Source organism: Wyeomyia smithii, chromosome 1, assembly GCF_029784165.1.
Source record: "Wyeomyia smithii strain HCP4-BCI-WySm-NY-G18 chromosome 1, ASM2978416v1, whole genome shotgun sequence".
Classification (NCBI taxonomy): domain Eukaryota; kingdom Metazoa; phylum Arthropoda; class Insecta; order Diptera; family Culicidae; genus Wyeomyia; species Wyeomyia smithii.
Window position 1 is genome coordinate 968,431 of NC_073694.1, and position 17,364 is coordinate 985,794.

The 17,364-nt window shown below is 42.1% G+C and overlaps 4 protein-coding genes across 4 annotated transcripts; 2 read left to right on the forward strand and 2 right to left on the reverse strand.

Annotated features, from left to right (window-relative positions):
* Nucleotides 1-2,221: 2,221 nt before the first annotated feature.
* LOC129717899 (transcription initiation factor TFIID subunit 12-like) lies at nucleotides 2,222-5,113 on the forward strand (the record flags this gene model as incomplete). Its single annotated transcript, XM_055668172.1, has 2 exons — nucleotides 2,222-2,390; nucleotides 2,444-5,113. Coding segments are annotated over 2 exons (1,869 nt in total), but the record flags the coding sequence as incomplete, so codon positions are not given.
* A 362-nt stretch (nucleotides 5,114-5,475) lies between these two features.
* LOC129718308 (probable 4-coumarate--CoA ligase 3) lies at nucleotides 5,476-7,126 on the reverse strand. Its single transcript, XM_055668951.1, has 2 exons — nucleotides 6,507-7,126; nucleotides 5,476-6,447 (listed from the first exon to the last, which is right to left on the reverse strand). Exons 1-2 carry the CDS (start codon nucleotides 7,112-7,114, stop codon nucleotides 5,625-5,627), a joined length of 1,431 nt encoding a protein of 476 aa, XP_055524926.1. The 5' UTR covers nucleotides 7,115-7,126; the 3' UTR covers nucleotides 5,476-5,624.
* Nucleotides 7,127-11,627: 4,501 nt separating this feature from the next.
* On the forward strand, nucleotides 11,628-14,540 carry LOC129717905 (transcription initiation factor TFIID subunit 12-like; the record flags this gene model as incomplete). The annotated part of the gene is made up of 2 exons (XM_055668184.1): nucleotides 11,628-11,796; nucleotides 11,850-14,540. Coding segments are annotated over 2 exons (1,887 nt in total), but the record flags the coding sequence as incomplete, so codon positions are not given.
* A 191-nt stretch (nucleotides 14,541-14,731) lies between these two features.
* On the reverse strand, nucleotides 14,732-15,665 carry LOC129717539 (exosome complex component RRP46). The gene is made up of 2 exons (XM_055667507.1): nucleotides 15,373-15,665; nucleotides 14,732-15,313 (listed from the first exon to the last, which is right to left on the reverse strand). Exons 1-2 carry the CDS (start codon nucleotides 15,464-15,466, stop codon nucleotides 14,754-14,756), a joined length of 654 nt encoding a protein of 217 aa, XP_055523482.1. The 5' UTR covers nucleotides 15,467-15,665; the 3' UTR covers nucleotides 14,732-14,753.
* Nucleotides 15,666-17,364: the final 1,699 nt, after the last annotated feature.

Sequence of the window (17,364 nt, forward strand, 5' to 3'; positions counted from 1 at the left end):
TCCTAGTTTCTATTATTGTCAGAGTCGTCTTATATTTGCGCCGTCTTTCTCAAATTGTGTGCAAATTTTTGCCTGTGGATCGCATTTTTTTTTCAAATTGCGGTAGTTTTTTTTTCAGGTATCAAGAAAAAACTTGAAGATGAAACTTATTAAAAATAGGTTGCGCGCGACTGTGAAAAATGAAAGGCAGTCAAACTTAGCATTATTATGTTTCAAGTACGAGTATACTGAAGAAGTTGAATGTTGATTATTTAATTAATAAGTTTCCTGCAAAAAAACTCGTAAAGCATAGTTTACAGTTCCAAGCAAAGTGAAAAATTTGACAAGTGAAAAAGCGTAAATTTTCGCTTGCGAAATCTGTCGTGAAAACCGGTTTGTGGAACACGCAGGTAATTCACCACCCTGCAGTTTACAGTTTAAGTGAAGTGAAACTCACGAGTTTACACCTCGAGCGAAGTGAAAATTGGCTGCAACTGACAGAATAGAAACGCACGCAAGTTTTCGCTTGCTGCTCCTTTTTTCACTAGCGCTTGCATGCGTGAAAGAAATAAACCCAAGTGGAAAAGATGAGATCCACAACCATCGATTTCGCTGGATCGAATTTGTTTACAGTTCCAAGCGAAGTGAAATTTTTTGCAGGTTGCATTTTTCACGAGCGTGAAAAAATGAACATGTTGTATGAGATTTTCACTTCGCTTGGAACTCTAAATAGAGCTTAAGAAAAAATTCTAACAAATTTTTGGTAATTTTTCAATAGCAAATAAATGCTTTTAACTCGTACGATAAAAAACAGTTTTGTTTTATTTTGGGCCCCCCACTATAACTGGGCCCCGGGCCCCCACAATCGTAAATCCGGCCCTGGGTATTAGCCAGATCAAAATAATTGATTGAAATGCTTGGCCTATGTTGCGTGGAATTGCACAGGTTTTTCAGTTGATACACTAAGGACATTGCAGCGGCAAAAGTACCGGGCAAATCTGTGTTGATCACTAACTACTAGTATTTATTTCTATACTTCAAAATACCATTTTCAACTTCTAAAATTTTGAAGAACTCGAAATTCTGGCTACGCCCAAGCTATTAGTATTTTTTCACAACATTTATTTCAACTGCTATTAGTTACTCTGTTTTTATATTATTTTAACTTTCTAGTACTTACTTTTACTAAATGCAATCATTTTTATCAAAAAACTTGATTTTCCTTTACAACTATATTGAGTCAACGGAGTTCACCGTTTCAAACTCGAGATTGAATTTTTTTTAAAAGTGTTCGGGGCTTTTGGAAATATTTTTCATAAGCTCAACTTCTGGAGTTCAGAAGCTTATTTTAAATCTATTCCTTGTTTTAAGTTTTGCTGGTCTTCAGAAGTGTTTCCTCTTCATTTTAGATTCCATTCGGGCATTTTTCAGGCTCACTTTTCTAACCTGTGGAGAAGTTTTTCCCTATTCTGAACTAAGCTTAGGAATATTTTTTCCCTTAAGAAGCGCTTTTCGTCATTCTGAGCTCAATTGGAATATTATCGGCTTTCTCGTTTTTGTTTTGTAATTATTAGTTCAAGGCGTTTAAAAGTGGAGTCTTGTTCTCATTTTTGGATTTTTTTCACTATTCAGAACTCAATAAATGTTTTTTAGGCTTATCTGGCTTCCAAAAGAGATTTTGTCTTAGAATTTTCAACTTAATATCTTTTCTATTTTTTTCCTTTTTTAAAAGTGTTTTTGCACTATTTTAGGTTACTCTTAAAAGCACAATTTATTGCGCTATTTAAGATTTAGAAAAAAAACTTAAACTTCAGAAAAGTGTTAAGCTAATCTGAGCTTAATTTTGTGCCTGTTTTGGAGTTTTCTATAATCCTACAGTCCAAAGTGTCGCCAAAATCCATCTAAACACGCAGCTGAAACTTGGCATACCATGCTCATAGGTTGCTGCGATAACCCAATTGAAAATGAAAACTCCGGGAAGGGGTGAGAATAACGATACTCGAAAAAAAAAGAGAAATGAAAAGCTAGAGCAAGCTAAATGATTTTTTATATTCACTTGACAAAAGTTTTGAGCTCATAATTAACCAGGTTGGAGCTTGGTGCGAGAAACAGTGCTTGGCATACAGGCAAAAGTTTTGTTTTATGGGGAAAGTTTTCCCCATGCTGGTACGCCAGAGTATCTCTCCTAGCTTATGTGATATGAAGATGACTAACGAAAGGAACCATGTTCTGATTATTTTCCTCTGATAGCAATGCCAAATCGTTGGATCCATCCAGCGGATACTGGGCGGAGTCACTGCCGGCCCTCGAAACACCCCTCTGTGCGGTTGTGGATCCGGTTCGAGACTTCCGCTGGCATGCTCTGCGCTGTGGAGGACCCGAAACGGCTGCGTTTTTGTGCGAACTTCCAGGTAATTTGTGTTTATTGAAAAATCAATAGTAGTAATGATTTCTTTATTTTCAGTTCCCACTTGGGCAATTGATTGTACCGTAACTTCGATGCCCTCGCTAACGGTGCAGTACATGTCGGACAGCGGTGCGGTTCAACTGTCCCGTGATTGTGGTGAGCAGGGAACCCGACATATGTCTTGCCAGGGCAAACTCGACAAGGATTCTATCCTGCAGCAACTGCAGTGTGCGGAGAGAGAGGATGATGCCGAAGCACTTGCCACGGAAACCGCCGAAAACAATCAACTTCCAGCGGTCGAATTGACTCCCGTTGCACAGCAGAAGACGCCCCTTGTTACGAGACAACCATTGCTTCCGGAGATTTTGGAGCACGACATTCTGACGGTAGTCTCGAACAACGACGAAGACAACAGCATCGATGTTAATCCGAATCAAATCGAAGACACGGTCAAGAATGTGATCAATAAGTTCAACCTAGCAGATCTAATGCAGGCTGAACAGTCGCTGCACAGTGACGAAGTGGACGGACATTTCGATGGAGAACATCTGAAGGACGGAAAGAAAGTTGGCGGAAAGAAATATTCACCTTTGTTTGAGAAGAAGGAGAAGTTCGGCAAGAAGGACGATCGAAAGCAAGACGAAGATGACGAGTTGATGATGGGTGACCAGCCGGATGAAACCGAAACGCAGCCAATCGATATCGTTCAACAGGCGGTGAAACCGACCGAAGGGGACTCAGATGAGAGTGGCTCTTCCGTAGTGGCGGGAGGATCCACCGAAGGTGGATCAACATTGGAGGAAAGCACAACGGCTGACTCTAGGTTGCGAAGAGCTACCGACGAAGAATCCTCATCCGAAAGCACGCCGGTTTCAACTACGGAAATAACGCCGACTACGGTCACGACATCAGCACCCACCACGACGACAGCGGAGCCGACAACCTCAAGCACTGCAAGCCACATTCTGCCGACTACACCGAAGAAGGAAATATCCTCCGTTGGGGATCACTTCATTCCTCCGATGTTGTTGGTAAAAGCACGCTTCACCTCTACGAAGACCCACGTGGAACCCATTGCTACTACTGAGCTCGTGTCGGAAACAACACAAACTTCCGAGTCTACGGTTTCTACTATGCAGACATCATCTCCGGCTTTAACATCGGAAGACGTTACCACAGATGTACCCTCAACAGTTTCTGAGCTGACAACCACAAAATCCTCCCCTCTTGAAACTGAAACTACAGTCGCTCACCAGATAGTTGAAATCACCTTTGACGATAAGGAGCTGTCCTCGAAGATTGGAACTCTGAGCATAACAACACGTCCATTTACTACAGTTGAGGCCAAACCTTCGACTGTTTCGCCTCAAAGCACGACGGTGAACAATGTCACTTCCACTTCGGGTCAGTCTTCAACGCAGCCAGACTCGACAGTACCGGTCAGTCCTTCATCCACCCTTTCGACGACAACATCTACGACTACAGTGGCTCCCACATCTACAGCTTCATCATCAACAACAACAACAACAACCGTCGCAGTACCAACGGAACATGAACTCCAACGGGACGAGCCGGAAGAGGAGGTCACCAATCACGAATCGGACGACGAACTTGACGATCAGCAGCACCCGGAGTTGCACAACAGCTTCTCCAACATTGAAAACTACCAACCCTACAAACCGAACCGTCACCGGTCACTCACCAAACCGGAAGTGCACAGTAATTGTGGCAACTACATCAAAAAAATCCTCGGCTGAAGACGCTAGCCGTTGTCCTCGGTGGCTTTTTTCCCTTGGTTGTTGTTTCGTCCTCACCCGACGGAGGCAGAAATCATATAGACAACGTTCTCAACTCTTCCCAGAACTCATCTCAGAAACTTAAATAGTGATAACTCCGTAGAAACATCCGATCTTAGTAGCGTGTAGCGACTAGTCTTTGAGCTCCCGTTTTTCATTCCGATTTGCTTTAGAATATTAGCCAGTACATATTAGCTCTTGGCGGTAACCTTCCAGATAGAATCTAGACCCCTCGATTTCTCTCCCACAATAAAAAAAAGTTTTTTTAGGTGTTTAGAACAAAAAAAAAAATTCTGTGATCTTTTTTGCCAAATCTTTGCGCGTTTAAACAACACAAGCACACGATCATCGAACAGAATAAAAAAAACATTAGCTTTCCGCATATCTATTCAACATTTCAACAACAACAACAAAAATAGCTGTAGTAGTTTGTTCTGATTGAATGCAGAAGATAAAAAAACGTTTGCACCATAATTCCGAACAAAAAAAAATGTGAGGTAAACTTTTAATTTAGATAACGATTTAGAAATTGGCTAAAACACAAAGCAACTTTTAGCAAATATTCGTAAAAATACATTAGCTGAAAGCAAGCGATTTCTAGACAGGAATAAAAACACACACAAACTTGTTGCCAATTTCGAAGCGAAAACAGAAAAAAAAAGCTGGTCGCAGTGATGCGCAACCCTTATAAAACCAAAAGCTTTCAAAACACCTTCTTGCGACACACGCGCGCACGTAGTTCGAGAAAGAAAAGCAAACCGCGCACAAAACCAAAGGAATGATCTCCACAGTTGGTTTTCCAACCTGTTTTCGCATGTGCTATTGTAAGAGGATATCCCCCCCAAAACGGTGAAGAGCTGCTGGATGGTATGGAATTAAACAGTTTTAAGAAAATGATTTTAATAAAAATGACAGATTTACACCCGGTTGAGTGAGGGCGGGACGAGTTTTGTGTCCGAAATGTTCTTACTATGAAGTTCGTACAATTTGTTCCGGAACTTTTGAATTGCACTGTGAAAGCTGTCAATTTGATCGAAATAATTCGAACGTTAAATTTGAATCAGAGTAGGCTACGAGCACGAGAACATTTTACCCATTTTACATACAAAGTATACAAAAGAATTTCAAGGAAAACAAAGGTAAGTTTACATTAAAAAAGTTTTATTCACAGAACCTCGCACTGCTTAGCCACAATCTTTCGATAGAACTCAAAAACCTCATCCACAGCAGTCGTTCCCAGCCGCAGCGCCCGATGGTACTGCTCCGGCGTGAATCGCCCATGCGTATAGATGGAAACCGTTTTCTTCGCCACACTATCAAACACAAACGTAAACCGTGCCTGTGCATCCTTGGCTTGTAAATCGCTCGGATCCAGCCATATCCGACCGTCCGCATCGAGCACACTATGCACGGCACCCACCAGGTACTGCATTTCGATGCCACTATTTACCAAAGCTAAACAGACAGCGTTGATGGCACACGCGATTAGGCCTCCGTGGTCTTGCATTTCCTGCAACTGAATTGAGATGGCCGTACGAGGATGAAGCGCCGAAGTAGCCAATGTCGCCGGTTCGAATCCAACCTTCCTCATCGACAAGTTCCCGAGTTGCTTTCTCATCATTATAATAACCCATGAAAGGGATTCTGGTACTAATCAGCAACTCACCGTGCTCCCCAATGCCTACTGCCATGCCGCATTCATCGACAACTTTCGCGTTCAAATGTGGCATCAGTTGACCCACAGAACCATCCTTCCGCTTGCCAAACTCCATCGCAATCAATCCGGTTTCGGAGGAGGCATAACTGTTGGATGTTTTACCATTCGGAAGTTTCGCCTCCAAGAGGCGTCGCAACCGTGGCGAAGCATGGCTGCCACTCAGACCCCAGCTCCGCAGGGAACTAAAATCGGCACTTTCTGCTCGTGGATGATTCAGCAGTAGAATCGCATGCGATGGGGGTGTAAAAAATTGCGTTGGTTTCAACCTTTCCAAAATGTCATAGAAAGTATCTTCATTAAAGGAACTGCGAGTGATCGCTCGGGTCGTTCCGGTTGAGACGGAGTTGAGCAGCGAAAAAAGCCCCGTCCCCCAGTACAGTGGACTAAAGTTGAAGATGAGATCTTTGGTTGGCGATCCACGTCTAGGTTGATTCAGCACCACAGCGATGTGAGCCTGAGAAACGCAAACTCCCTTCGGCTGACCGGTTGTTCCCGAGGTGCACAAAATTACGGCAATCTGCTCGCGTACATCACCATGCCACTGTGGACTGATTACACAACTTGTTTACTCGAAACCTTTCAAGGGGATTACCATTAAAGTACTTACACAAACGCAGCTTCGTTGCCCGTCTCCTGCAACAATTCTTCAACATTCCTCACGGATTCCCGCTCACTTTCCACCACAAAAATTACCGGTTTCTGGTTTAGAGATCTGGCGGCCCCGTCCAGAGTCGCTTTATAGACGGCTTCGTCACAAATCACTAACTCGGGCTGCACCAAACCCATCAAATAGCCAAGATCATCAGCGTGGAAATTGACGGGCAGAGCGACGAAGGTCACTCCGGCTATCAGCAAACCGAGCGCGATCGGAGTTAGGTTTTCACTGTTACAGCAAATCAGAGCGGCCATGTCACCCTTTCCGAAGCCCAGACTGGACAGGTTTTGAGCGACTCGAATCGCACGAAGTCGCATCTCCGCTGCACTCATCACCCGATCCTGGTGATCTGCATCGATCTGGAGTGCCTCGCCGCTGGGAACGCGATCGAGTGCCGTCAAAATCAACTGACCGAGGTTAGTTTGGGGATCCACGGCCAGCGGAGGCTGGCGGGAAATCCATTCCCGTCGCACCGTATCGAAACTATGAAACATGGCTAAGCTACTGGCTCGGTTATTAACACGAAACGTACTGAGCGCGCTTATCGAACAACAACCCATCAACGCGCATTAACTGCAATTACGATAAACCGTGCAGAGAGAGGAGTTTGTAACGGGTTTACTAGTAGCGTAAGTGAGTTTCATATAACGGCTAGAGACGGTTCTCAGTCGTTTGGTAAACTTCATGTCAAGTGTTAAAAATAAAATCCACACACAGCCGGACACTTTCGAAACGACTGTCAGTGAAGTGACATGATAACGGATTCACCTCTTCTTCTAGCATCAAAGCATGCGCTGCTCTAACTGATCACTTCGGGACGAAGATAAAGAACGTTAGGATGATGATTTAAATTTACGCTTCGCAACCTCTTGTTTGCACATTTTTTTCATTTTTGTTGACCAGTATTATCCACTCAACAAAATGCAAAACAAAACAAAGGAAGTAATAAAACAAAAATATATTCTTTCAGTGAAAAGTATGCGGAAAATTTTTGTTACCTTTACACTCTTCATTAGCCGTTACTTGTTTCTTCTTTACTCGTACTTTGAACGAAATCTTGTGCATTTTATTCGAACTTTAGCGTTACTTCACGAAAACATAAAATTTGGTTTTATTTCTTCAGTGGATAATATTTCTAAAGTTGGAGATAGTCGACTACCTCCACTCAATATTGTAGAACAAATTTTGGCGTAGAACTACGTCTTTCGAGAAGTTCGACTACATAAAATAATTTTGAACATTTCAAATTGGTTGATTCCTTACGATTGACGATGACGAATCGAATATCAGATACGATCAAAGTCAAAAGACAAATCGTTTGAAATGGTTAATTTTATCGGATTCTGTACATCACCTCGATTCTGGAAATATCCATATTGAGTAGTATATGGTCATTTTCGGCTGTTTTTCAGAAACCGGAAGTCGCTATCTTAGCATTCAAAATGGTATTTGGAGTCGATTTTAGGCATCTGTGCATCATCACGAATACGGATTTATATTGGGTGGTATTTGGTCACGTTAGACTATTTCCCAGAAACCGGGAGTCGTCATTTGGCATGTAAAGTCTATTTCGAGAAAGTGCGAATGATGCTCATCGAGTCCAAAATACCCAAACGTATGTGGAATGAAGCTGCATTAACCGGTGTCTACATCATAAACCGTAGTCCAACAAACGCTGTTTCGGAAAACAAAACCCCTATTGAGATGTGGACAAAACATAAACCAGATATGATGAAGCTACGAGTATTTGGCTGCAATGCGTATGGTTCCTGCGCAGCAGCGCAAGAAACTAGATTCGAAGAGTTAGTTATCATTAATGGTTGGTTATGCACCCAATGGGTATAGTATAGACTGTGGAACATTAGTCAGCCTATAGGATTAGTCAGCTTCTATAGGCTTTCTACTAAACACGCAGCTGAAACTTGGCATACCATGCTCATAGGTTGCTGCGATAACCCAATTGAAAATGAAAACTCCGGGAAGGGGTGAGAAAAATGATACTCGGAAAAAAATAGAAAGCCCAAGATCGTAGATTTTTTTTTGCCGCACGCAAGATCGTAGATTTTTTTTTGCAAGTAAGCTAACATAATTACCTTCCATAGGAAATTTATGAAACTCAATTATCTGTCTTAGTTATTTTTTTACCACCATCCGAAAAAAGTCCATTTTTTCAACGCATACGTTAGCACAAAACGACATTTTTAGCCCATTGAAACATCTGTGTAAGGTATTAGCAGAGCCGGATTTATGGGGGGGCCCAGGGGGCCCGGGCCCCTGGCCCCCTAATTTTTAGGGCCCCCACAAATCGACAAAAAGATTTTTCTCTTTAAAAATGAGATTTAATCAAAAGTTCGATTTACAGTAAGAAAATTTGAACAGACAATTTCAATCTGACACTTTCCTTCAGTGTTATTTTTTCGCGAGCGCCAATATCACAACTACATCCATAAGAGTTCAACTTGGATTCTCTTGGAATGACACACATTAACATACCATTTGAATCGAACCAGCGCGCATTAAACGCCTAGAGTTAAAGCTTAGCCGACTGTCACTAAAAGCGCCAATCGAACTGTCAAAACTCGTTCCAATCGAACATCAGCAATGTTAAAACTATGATGAAAAAACTGTTGACTGTTTGATTGGAATTTTTCAGTGACAGTCGGCCAAACTTTAGCTCTAGAGCTTTAGCACGCATGGGAGGTAAAGCAAAGGAAGAAAATAACCCACAAGTTTTTTTAATGCATTGCTTTTGCTTACTTGTCCGAATCAGGGATACCAGATGTGCTTTTCAAAATGCAGATTTTCTGAGCTCGTGTGCAGATTTTATTGACCTGCAGATGTTTGTAGTTTTTTCCTAGTTTCTATTATTGTCAGAGTCGTCTTATATTTGCGCCGTCTTTCTCAAATTGTGTGCAAATTTTTGCCTGTGGATCGCATTTTTTTTTCAAATTGCGGTAGTTTTTTTTTCAGGTATCAAGAAAAAACTTGAAGATGAAACTTATTAAAAATAGGTTGCGCGCGACTGTGAAAAATGAAAGGCAGTCAAACTTAGCATTATTATGTTTCAAGTACGAGTATACTGAAGAAGTTGAATGTTGATTATTTAATTAATAAGTTTCCTGCAAAAAAACTCGTAAAGCATAGTTTACAGTTCCAAGCAAAGTGAAAAATTTGACAAGTGAAAAAGCGTAAATTTTCGCTTGCGAAATCTGTCGTGAAAACCGGTTTGTGGAACACGCAGGTAATTCACCACCCTGCAGTTTACAGTTTAAGTGAAGTGAAACTCACGAGTTTACACCTCGAGCGAAGTGAAAATTGGCTGCAACTGACAGAATAGAAACGCACGCAAGTTTTCGCTTGCTGCTCCTTTTTTCACTAGCGCTTGCATGCGTGAAAGAAATAAACCCAAGTGGAAAAGATGAGATCCACAACCATCGATTTCGCTGGATCGAATTTGTTTACAGTTCCAAGCGAAGTGAAATTTTTTGCAGGTTGCATTTTTCACGAGCGTGAAAAAATGAACATGTTGTATGAGATTTTCACTTCGCTTGGAACTCTAAATAGAGCTTAAGAAAAAATTCTAACAAATTTTTGGTAATTTTTCAATAGCAAATAAATGCTTTTAACTCGTACGATAAAAAACAGTTTTGTTTTATTTTGGGCCCCCCACTATAACTGGGCCCCGGGCCCCCACAATCGTAAATCCGGCCCTGGGTATTAGCCAGATCAAAATAATTGATTGAAATGCTTGGCCTATGTTGCGTGGAATTGCACAGGTTTTTCAGTTGATACACTAAGGACATTGCAGCGGCAAAAGTACCGGGCAAATCTGTGTTGATCACTAACTACTAGTATTTATTTCTATACTTCAAAATACCATTTTCAACTTCTAAAATTTTGAAGAACTCGAAATTCTGGCTACGCCCAAGCTATTAGTATTTTTTCACAACATTTATTTCAACTGCTATTAGTTACTCTGTTTTTATATTATTTTAACTTTCTAGTACTTACTTTTACTAAATGCAATCATTTTTATCAAAAAACTTGATTTTCCTTTACAACTATATTGAGTCAACGGAGTTCACCGTTTCAAACTCGAGATTGAATTTTTTTTAAAAGTGTTCGGGGCTTTTGGAAATATTTTTCATAAGCTCAACTTCTGGAGTTCAGAAGCTTATTTTAAATCTATTCCTTGTTTTAAGTTTTGCTGGTCTTCAGAAGTGTTTCCTCTTCATTTTAGATTCCATTCGGGCATTTTTCAGGCTCACTTTTCTAACCTGTGGAGAAGTTTTTCCCTATTCTGAACTAAGCTTAGGAATATTTTTTCCCTTAAGAAGCGCTTTTCGTCATTCTGAGCTCAATTGGAATATTATCGGCTTTCTCGTTTTTGTTTTGTAATTATTAGTTCAAGGCGTTTAAAAGTGGAGTCTTGTTCTCATTTTTGGATTTTTTTCACTATTCAGAACTCAATAAATGTTTTTTAGGCTTATCTGGCTTCCAAAAGAGATTTTGTCTTAGAATTTTCAACTTAATATCTTTTCTATTTTTTTCCTTTTTTAAAAGTGTTTTTGCACTATTTTAGGTTACTCTTAAAAGCACAATTTATTGCGCTATTTAAGATTTAGAAAAAAAACTTAAACTTCAGAAAAGTGTTAAGCTAATCTGAGCTTAATTTTGTGCCTGTTTTGGAGTTTTCTATAATCCTACAGTCCAAAGTGTCGCCAAAATCCATCTAAACACGCAGCTGAAACTTGGCATACCATGCTCATAGGTTGCTGCGATAACCCAATTGAAAATGAAAACTCCGGGAAGGGGTGAGAATAACGATACTCGAAAAAAAAAGAGAAATGAAAAGCTAGAGCAAGCTAAATGATTTTTTATATTCACTTGACAAAAGTTTTGAGCTCATAATTAACCAGGTTGGAGCTTGGTGCGAGAAACAGTGCTTGGCATACAGGCAAAAGTTTTGTTTTATGGGGAAAGTTTTCCCCATGCTGGTACGCCAGAGTATCTCTCCTAGCTTATGTGATATGAAGATGACTAACGAAAGGAACCATGTTCTGATTATTTTCCTCTGATAGCAATGCCAAATCGTTGGATCCATCCAGCGGATACTGGGCGGAGTCACTGCCGGCCCTCGAAACACCCCTCTGTGCGGTTGTGGATCCGGTTCGAGACTTCCGCTGGCATGCTCTGCGCTGTGGAGGACCCGAAACGGCTGCGTTTTTGTGCGAACTTCCAGGTAATTTGTGTTTATTGAAAAATCAATAGTAGTAATGATTTCTTTATTTTCAGTTCCCACTTGGGCAATTGATTGTACCGTAACTTCGATGCCCTCGCTAACGGTGCAGTACATGTCGGACAGCGGTGCGGTTCAACTGTCCCGTGATTGTGGTGAGCAGGGAACCCGACATATGTCTTGCCAGGGCAAACTCGACAAGGATTCTATCCTGCAGCAACTGCAGTGTGCGGAGAGAGAGGATGATGCCGAAGCACTTGCCACGGAAACCGCCGAAAACAATCAACTTCCAGCGGTCGAATTGACTCCCGTTGCACAGCAGAAGACGCCCCTTGTTACGAGACAACCATTGCTTCCGGAGATTTTGGAGCACGACATTCTGACGGTAGTCTCGAACAACGACGAAGACAACAGCATCGATGTTAATCCGAATCAAATCGAAGACACGGTCAAGAATGTGATCAATAAGTTCAACCTAGCAGATCTAATGCAGGCTGAACAGTCGCTGCACAGTGACGAAGTGGACGGACATTTCGATGGAGAACATCTGAAGGACGGAAAGAAAGTTGGCGGAAAGAAATATTCACCTTTGTTTGAGAAGAAGGAGAAGTTCGGCAAGAAGGACGATCGAAAGCAAGACGAAGATGACGAGTTGATGATGGGTGACCAGCCGGATGAAACCGAAACGCAGCCAATCGATATCGTTCAACAGGCGGTGAAACCGACCGAAGGGGACTCAGATGAGAGTGGCTCTTCCGTAGTGGCGGGAGGATCCACCGAAGGTGGATCAACATTGGAGGAAAGCACAACGGCTGACTCTAGGTTGCGAAGAGCTACCGACGAAGAATCCTCATCCGAAAGCACGCCGGTTTCAACTACGGAAATAACGCCGACCACGGTCACGACATCAGCACCCACCACGACGACAGCGGAGCCGACAACCTCAAGCACTGCAAGCCACATTCTGCCGACTACACCGAAGAAGGAAATATCCTCCGTTGGGGATCACTTCATTCCTCCGATGTTGTTGGTAAAAGCACGCTTCACCTCTACGAAGACCCACGTGGAACCCATTGCTACTACTGAGCTCGTGTCGGAAACAACACAAACTTCCGAGTCTACGGTTTCTACTATGCAGACATCATCTCCGGCTTTAACATCGGAAGACGTCACAGCACCTGGAGAAGTCCCCTCAACCGTTTCTGAGCTTACAACCGCAAAATCCTCCCCTCTTGAAACTGAAACAACAGTCGCTCATCAAATAGTTGAAATCACCTTTGACGATAAGGAGCTGTCCTCGAAGATTGGAACTCTGAGCATAACAACACGTCCATTTACTACAGTTGAGGCCAAAACTTCGACTGTTTCGCCTCAAAGCACGACGGTGAACAATGTCACTTCCACTTCGGGTCAGTCTTCAACGCAGCCAGACTCGACAGTACCGGTCAGTCCTTCATCCACCCTTTCGACGACAACATCTACGACTACAGTGGCTCCCACATCTACAGCTTCATCATCAACAACAACAACAACAACAACCGTCGCAGTACCAACGGAACATGAACTCCAACGGGACGAGCCGGAAGAGGAGGTCACCAATCACGAATCGGACGACGAACTTGACGATCAGCAGCACCAGCAGCATCCGGAGTTGCACAACAGCTTCTCCAACATTGAAAACTACCAACCCTACAAACCGAACCGTCACCGGTCACTCACCAAACCGGAAGTGCACAGTAATTGTGGCAACTACATCAAAAAAATCCTCGGCTGAAGACGCTAGCCGTTGTCCTCGGTGGCTTTTTTCCCTTGGTTGTTGTTTCGTCCTCACCCGGTGGAGGCAGAAATCATATAGACAACGTTCTCAACTCTTCCCAGAACTCATCTCAGAAACTTAAATAGTGATAACTCCGTAGAAACATCCGATCTTAGTAGCGTGTAGCGACTAGTCTTTGAGCTCCCGTTTTCCATTCCGATTTGCTTTAGAATATTAGCCAGTACATATTAGCTCTTGGCGGTAACCTTCCAGATAGAATCTAGACCCCTCGATTTCTCTCCCACAATAAAAAAAAGTTTTTTTAGGTGTTTAGAACAAAAAAAAATAATTCTGTGATCTTTTTTGCCAAATCTTTGCGCGTTTAAACAACACAAGCACACGATCATCGAACAGAATAAAAAAAACATTAGCTTTCCGCATATCTATTCAACATTTCAACAACAACAACAAAAATAGCTGTAGTAGTTTGTTCTGATTGAATGCAGAAGATAAAAAAACGTTTGCACCATAATTCCGAACAAAAAAAAATGTGAGGTAAACTTTTAATTTAGATAACGATTTAGAAATTAGCTAAAACACAAAGCAACTTTTAGCAAATATTCGTAAAAATACATTAGCTGAAAGCAAGCGATTTCTAGACAGGAATAAAAACACACACAAACTTGTTGCCAATTTCGAAGCGAAAACAGAAAAAAAAAAGCTGGTCGCAGTGATGCGCAACCCTTATAAAACCAAAAGCTTTCAAAACACCTTCTTGCGACACACGCGCGCACGTAGTTCGAGAAAGAAAAGCAAACCGCGCACAAAACCAAAGGAATGATCTCCACAGTTCGGTTTTCCAACCTGTTTTCGCATGTGCTATTGTAAGAGGATATCCCCCCCAAAACGGTGAAGAGCTGCTGGATGGTATGGAATTAAACAGTTTTAAGAAAATGATTTTAATAAAAATGACAGATTTACACCCGGTTGAGTGAGGGCGGGACGAGTTTTGTGTCCGAAATGTTCTTACTATGAAGTTCGTACAATTTGTTCCGGAACTTTTGAATTGCACTGTGAAAGCTGTCAATTTGATCGAAATAACTCGAACGTTGAATTTCAATCGGAGTAGGCTACGAGCGCATTCAAAGTATACAAAAGTATTTCAAGGGAAGCAGAGGTAAGTTTACATTTAAAAAAATTTTATTCACAGAACCTCGCACTGCTTAGCCACAATCTTTCGATAGAACTCAAAAACCTCATCCACAGCAGTCGTTCCCAGCCGCAGCGCACGATGGTACTGCTCCGGAGTAAATCTCCCATGGGTATAGATGGAAACCGTTTTCTTCGCCACACTATCAAACACAAACGTAAACCGTGCCTGTGCATCCTTGGCTTGTAAATCGCTCGGATCCAGCCATATCCGACCGTCCGCATCGAGTACACTATGCACGGCACCTACCAGGTACTGCATTTCGATGCCACTATTCACCAAAGCTAAACAGACAGCGTTGATGGCACACGCGATTAGGCCTCCGTGGTCTTGCATTTCCTGCAACTGAATTGAGATGGCCGTACGAGGATGCAGCGCCGTCAGAATCGTTGACTCGTACGTGCTACGGATCAGATTCTCCAGCAACCGGTCACTGACGCTACCCAAGCCGGAACGCGGTCGAAAGTGAATCTCAACGTGAGCCTTTTCGGCGCTCAAATGCTGCAGCCGTACTTCGACCGGACCATGAACGCTGGCAATGACGGCCGTTTCACCTGAAAGTGAAGGTAAGTGAGCGTTCTAATGGTTTTTATTGATAGAAAGCCGATAATACCCTGAGTCAGCAACGCGGATCCATCCGATCGGGTTAGAATATTCAACTCACATAACATCGGCCGCAGTGAGCTTTGCTCTGAGTCAATTTCCATACCTACGTTAGCCTAAAGTCTATTCGATTTAACACAATCTGCTTGAGTACGACCTGAATTTATTTTAAATTATTAACGTGAAAACAGCAACTTAAATGTTTTTTTTTTTCTAATAATTTGCGGTATGTTTTGTTTTACTTTGTCACCGCCCGGTGCGAATTTCAGCCAGCAGACTTCACGTTTGACAACCGTGATTACTAGGGGTGCATCGATTTAAAATTAGGTGACATGCACCGATGCTGCCATCTATGCGTCATATTTTATAACGTTACAATGTCAACGAAGCATGTTTGGCTTGCAATTTTGCTTTATTTATACTCGTGTTGCAAATAGTTTATATATTTTTAAAACTTTGAGAAGCCATACTCTGTTCCGTAAAAATAGAGTAAAACAATCGTTCAATTTGATTTATTTTGTTTTTAAACGCAACAAAAATTAGTTCTACCTATTTATAGTAGGTAGATTTTGTAAAAATCCTGTTTAATTGTGCCCCTGCTGTATCGATACAAAAATTGAAATGGATTGATGAGCGGGAAATATTGGAGTATGAGGGACATTATTTTAATAAAAAAAATAGAAAATTTATACAAGTAATTTGCGCTGACTGGAAAAAGGGGTCGTACGCGACTGTGTCTCAATGTTAGGGACGGCGAACAACAGCGTCTGTACCGGAGCAGGTGACTGAATCATGAAATGCTGTATCTCGCCAGCTACACATACGATACCAGCATGTTGATGCCGTGGCCTCGGTTTCCAAGCACAAAAATCGAAATTCAAAATACAGAACGGAACAATCGGCAAAAATTTAGGCTACGAACACGGAAACAGAAAACGGTAAACGATTGAAAATTGGGTACTTGGAATGTTAGCTGTTACTGATTTTCGGTCTGCAGGTCCAAAAATTGATTCTGACCATCAGCCGCTTCCTAGAAGCTGTTGCAATTATCGTTGAGCCTTGATGGTCTCTTTCGTCAAGTTGGCACCCACCGGAAAGCACATCGTCCATATAAGTTTCTTTCTTCACGATGCTTTCTTCGACGAGCACCTTGTCACGAGGTAGGAAGTGGATACTGTATCGTTGGTCACCGTACAAAGTTCAAGAATTCGCAGCGGTTGTGATGGATGGGCTGTCCAGAAAATAGGAAGATAACGTCGGTGTTGAAGCGCGTGTAGTACTTGCCGGTACATCTTGGCAATGTCCCCGGAAAACGCAATCTTAAATTTTCTGAAGCGAAGAATCATGAAATGCAAATCATTTTGTACCACTGGACCTGAAGATTTTAGTTCAAATACAGCTGCTCTAAAAAAGTTTGGCACTTGTAATCAAAACGACCGAGTGTACGTAATATGGCGGGGTGAATTAGGTAATACTTCTGCTGGTTAGGTGGATCATTGGCCTCAATAACTTCCCGCAATGTCCGAGAGCCTCGTACCCCCGGATAAACTCAACATACTGCACCTCTAGCTCTGGATTGTTCATTAATTGTTTTTCATGAATTAGGAACCACTCCAGGGCCAGTGCGACAGTCACCTAATTTAGGAGCGTTCTCGTTCAATGGCACTATAAATTTTTCATGCTCATCGCGTTGGTACGTGAGTAGAAAGTGTGCTTCGCAAGTCATTTCTTCGATTGATCGAGTTTCGGAACGCCATGGGATCGGCTTTCGATATCATTCTGGTGTGTGATGTTAATTTTCGACACTGGTATCGTGCCAGTTACTTTTTGTGTAACTAGGCACTCACTACTTGCTTGGAAGCTGCACACTCGGGATTTGAACTTTAAGGTAATTTTATTCGGAGCGTGGGATCGCAGTGTGTTGATACCAACAATCGGAACTCAAATTTGTAGACGTTTTATCCATCCGTATAACGGATCACATGGTTTGGATATTAAGTCA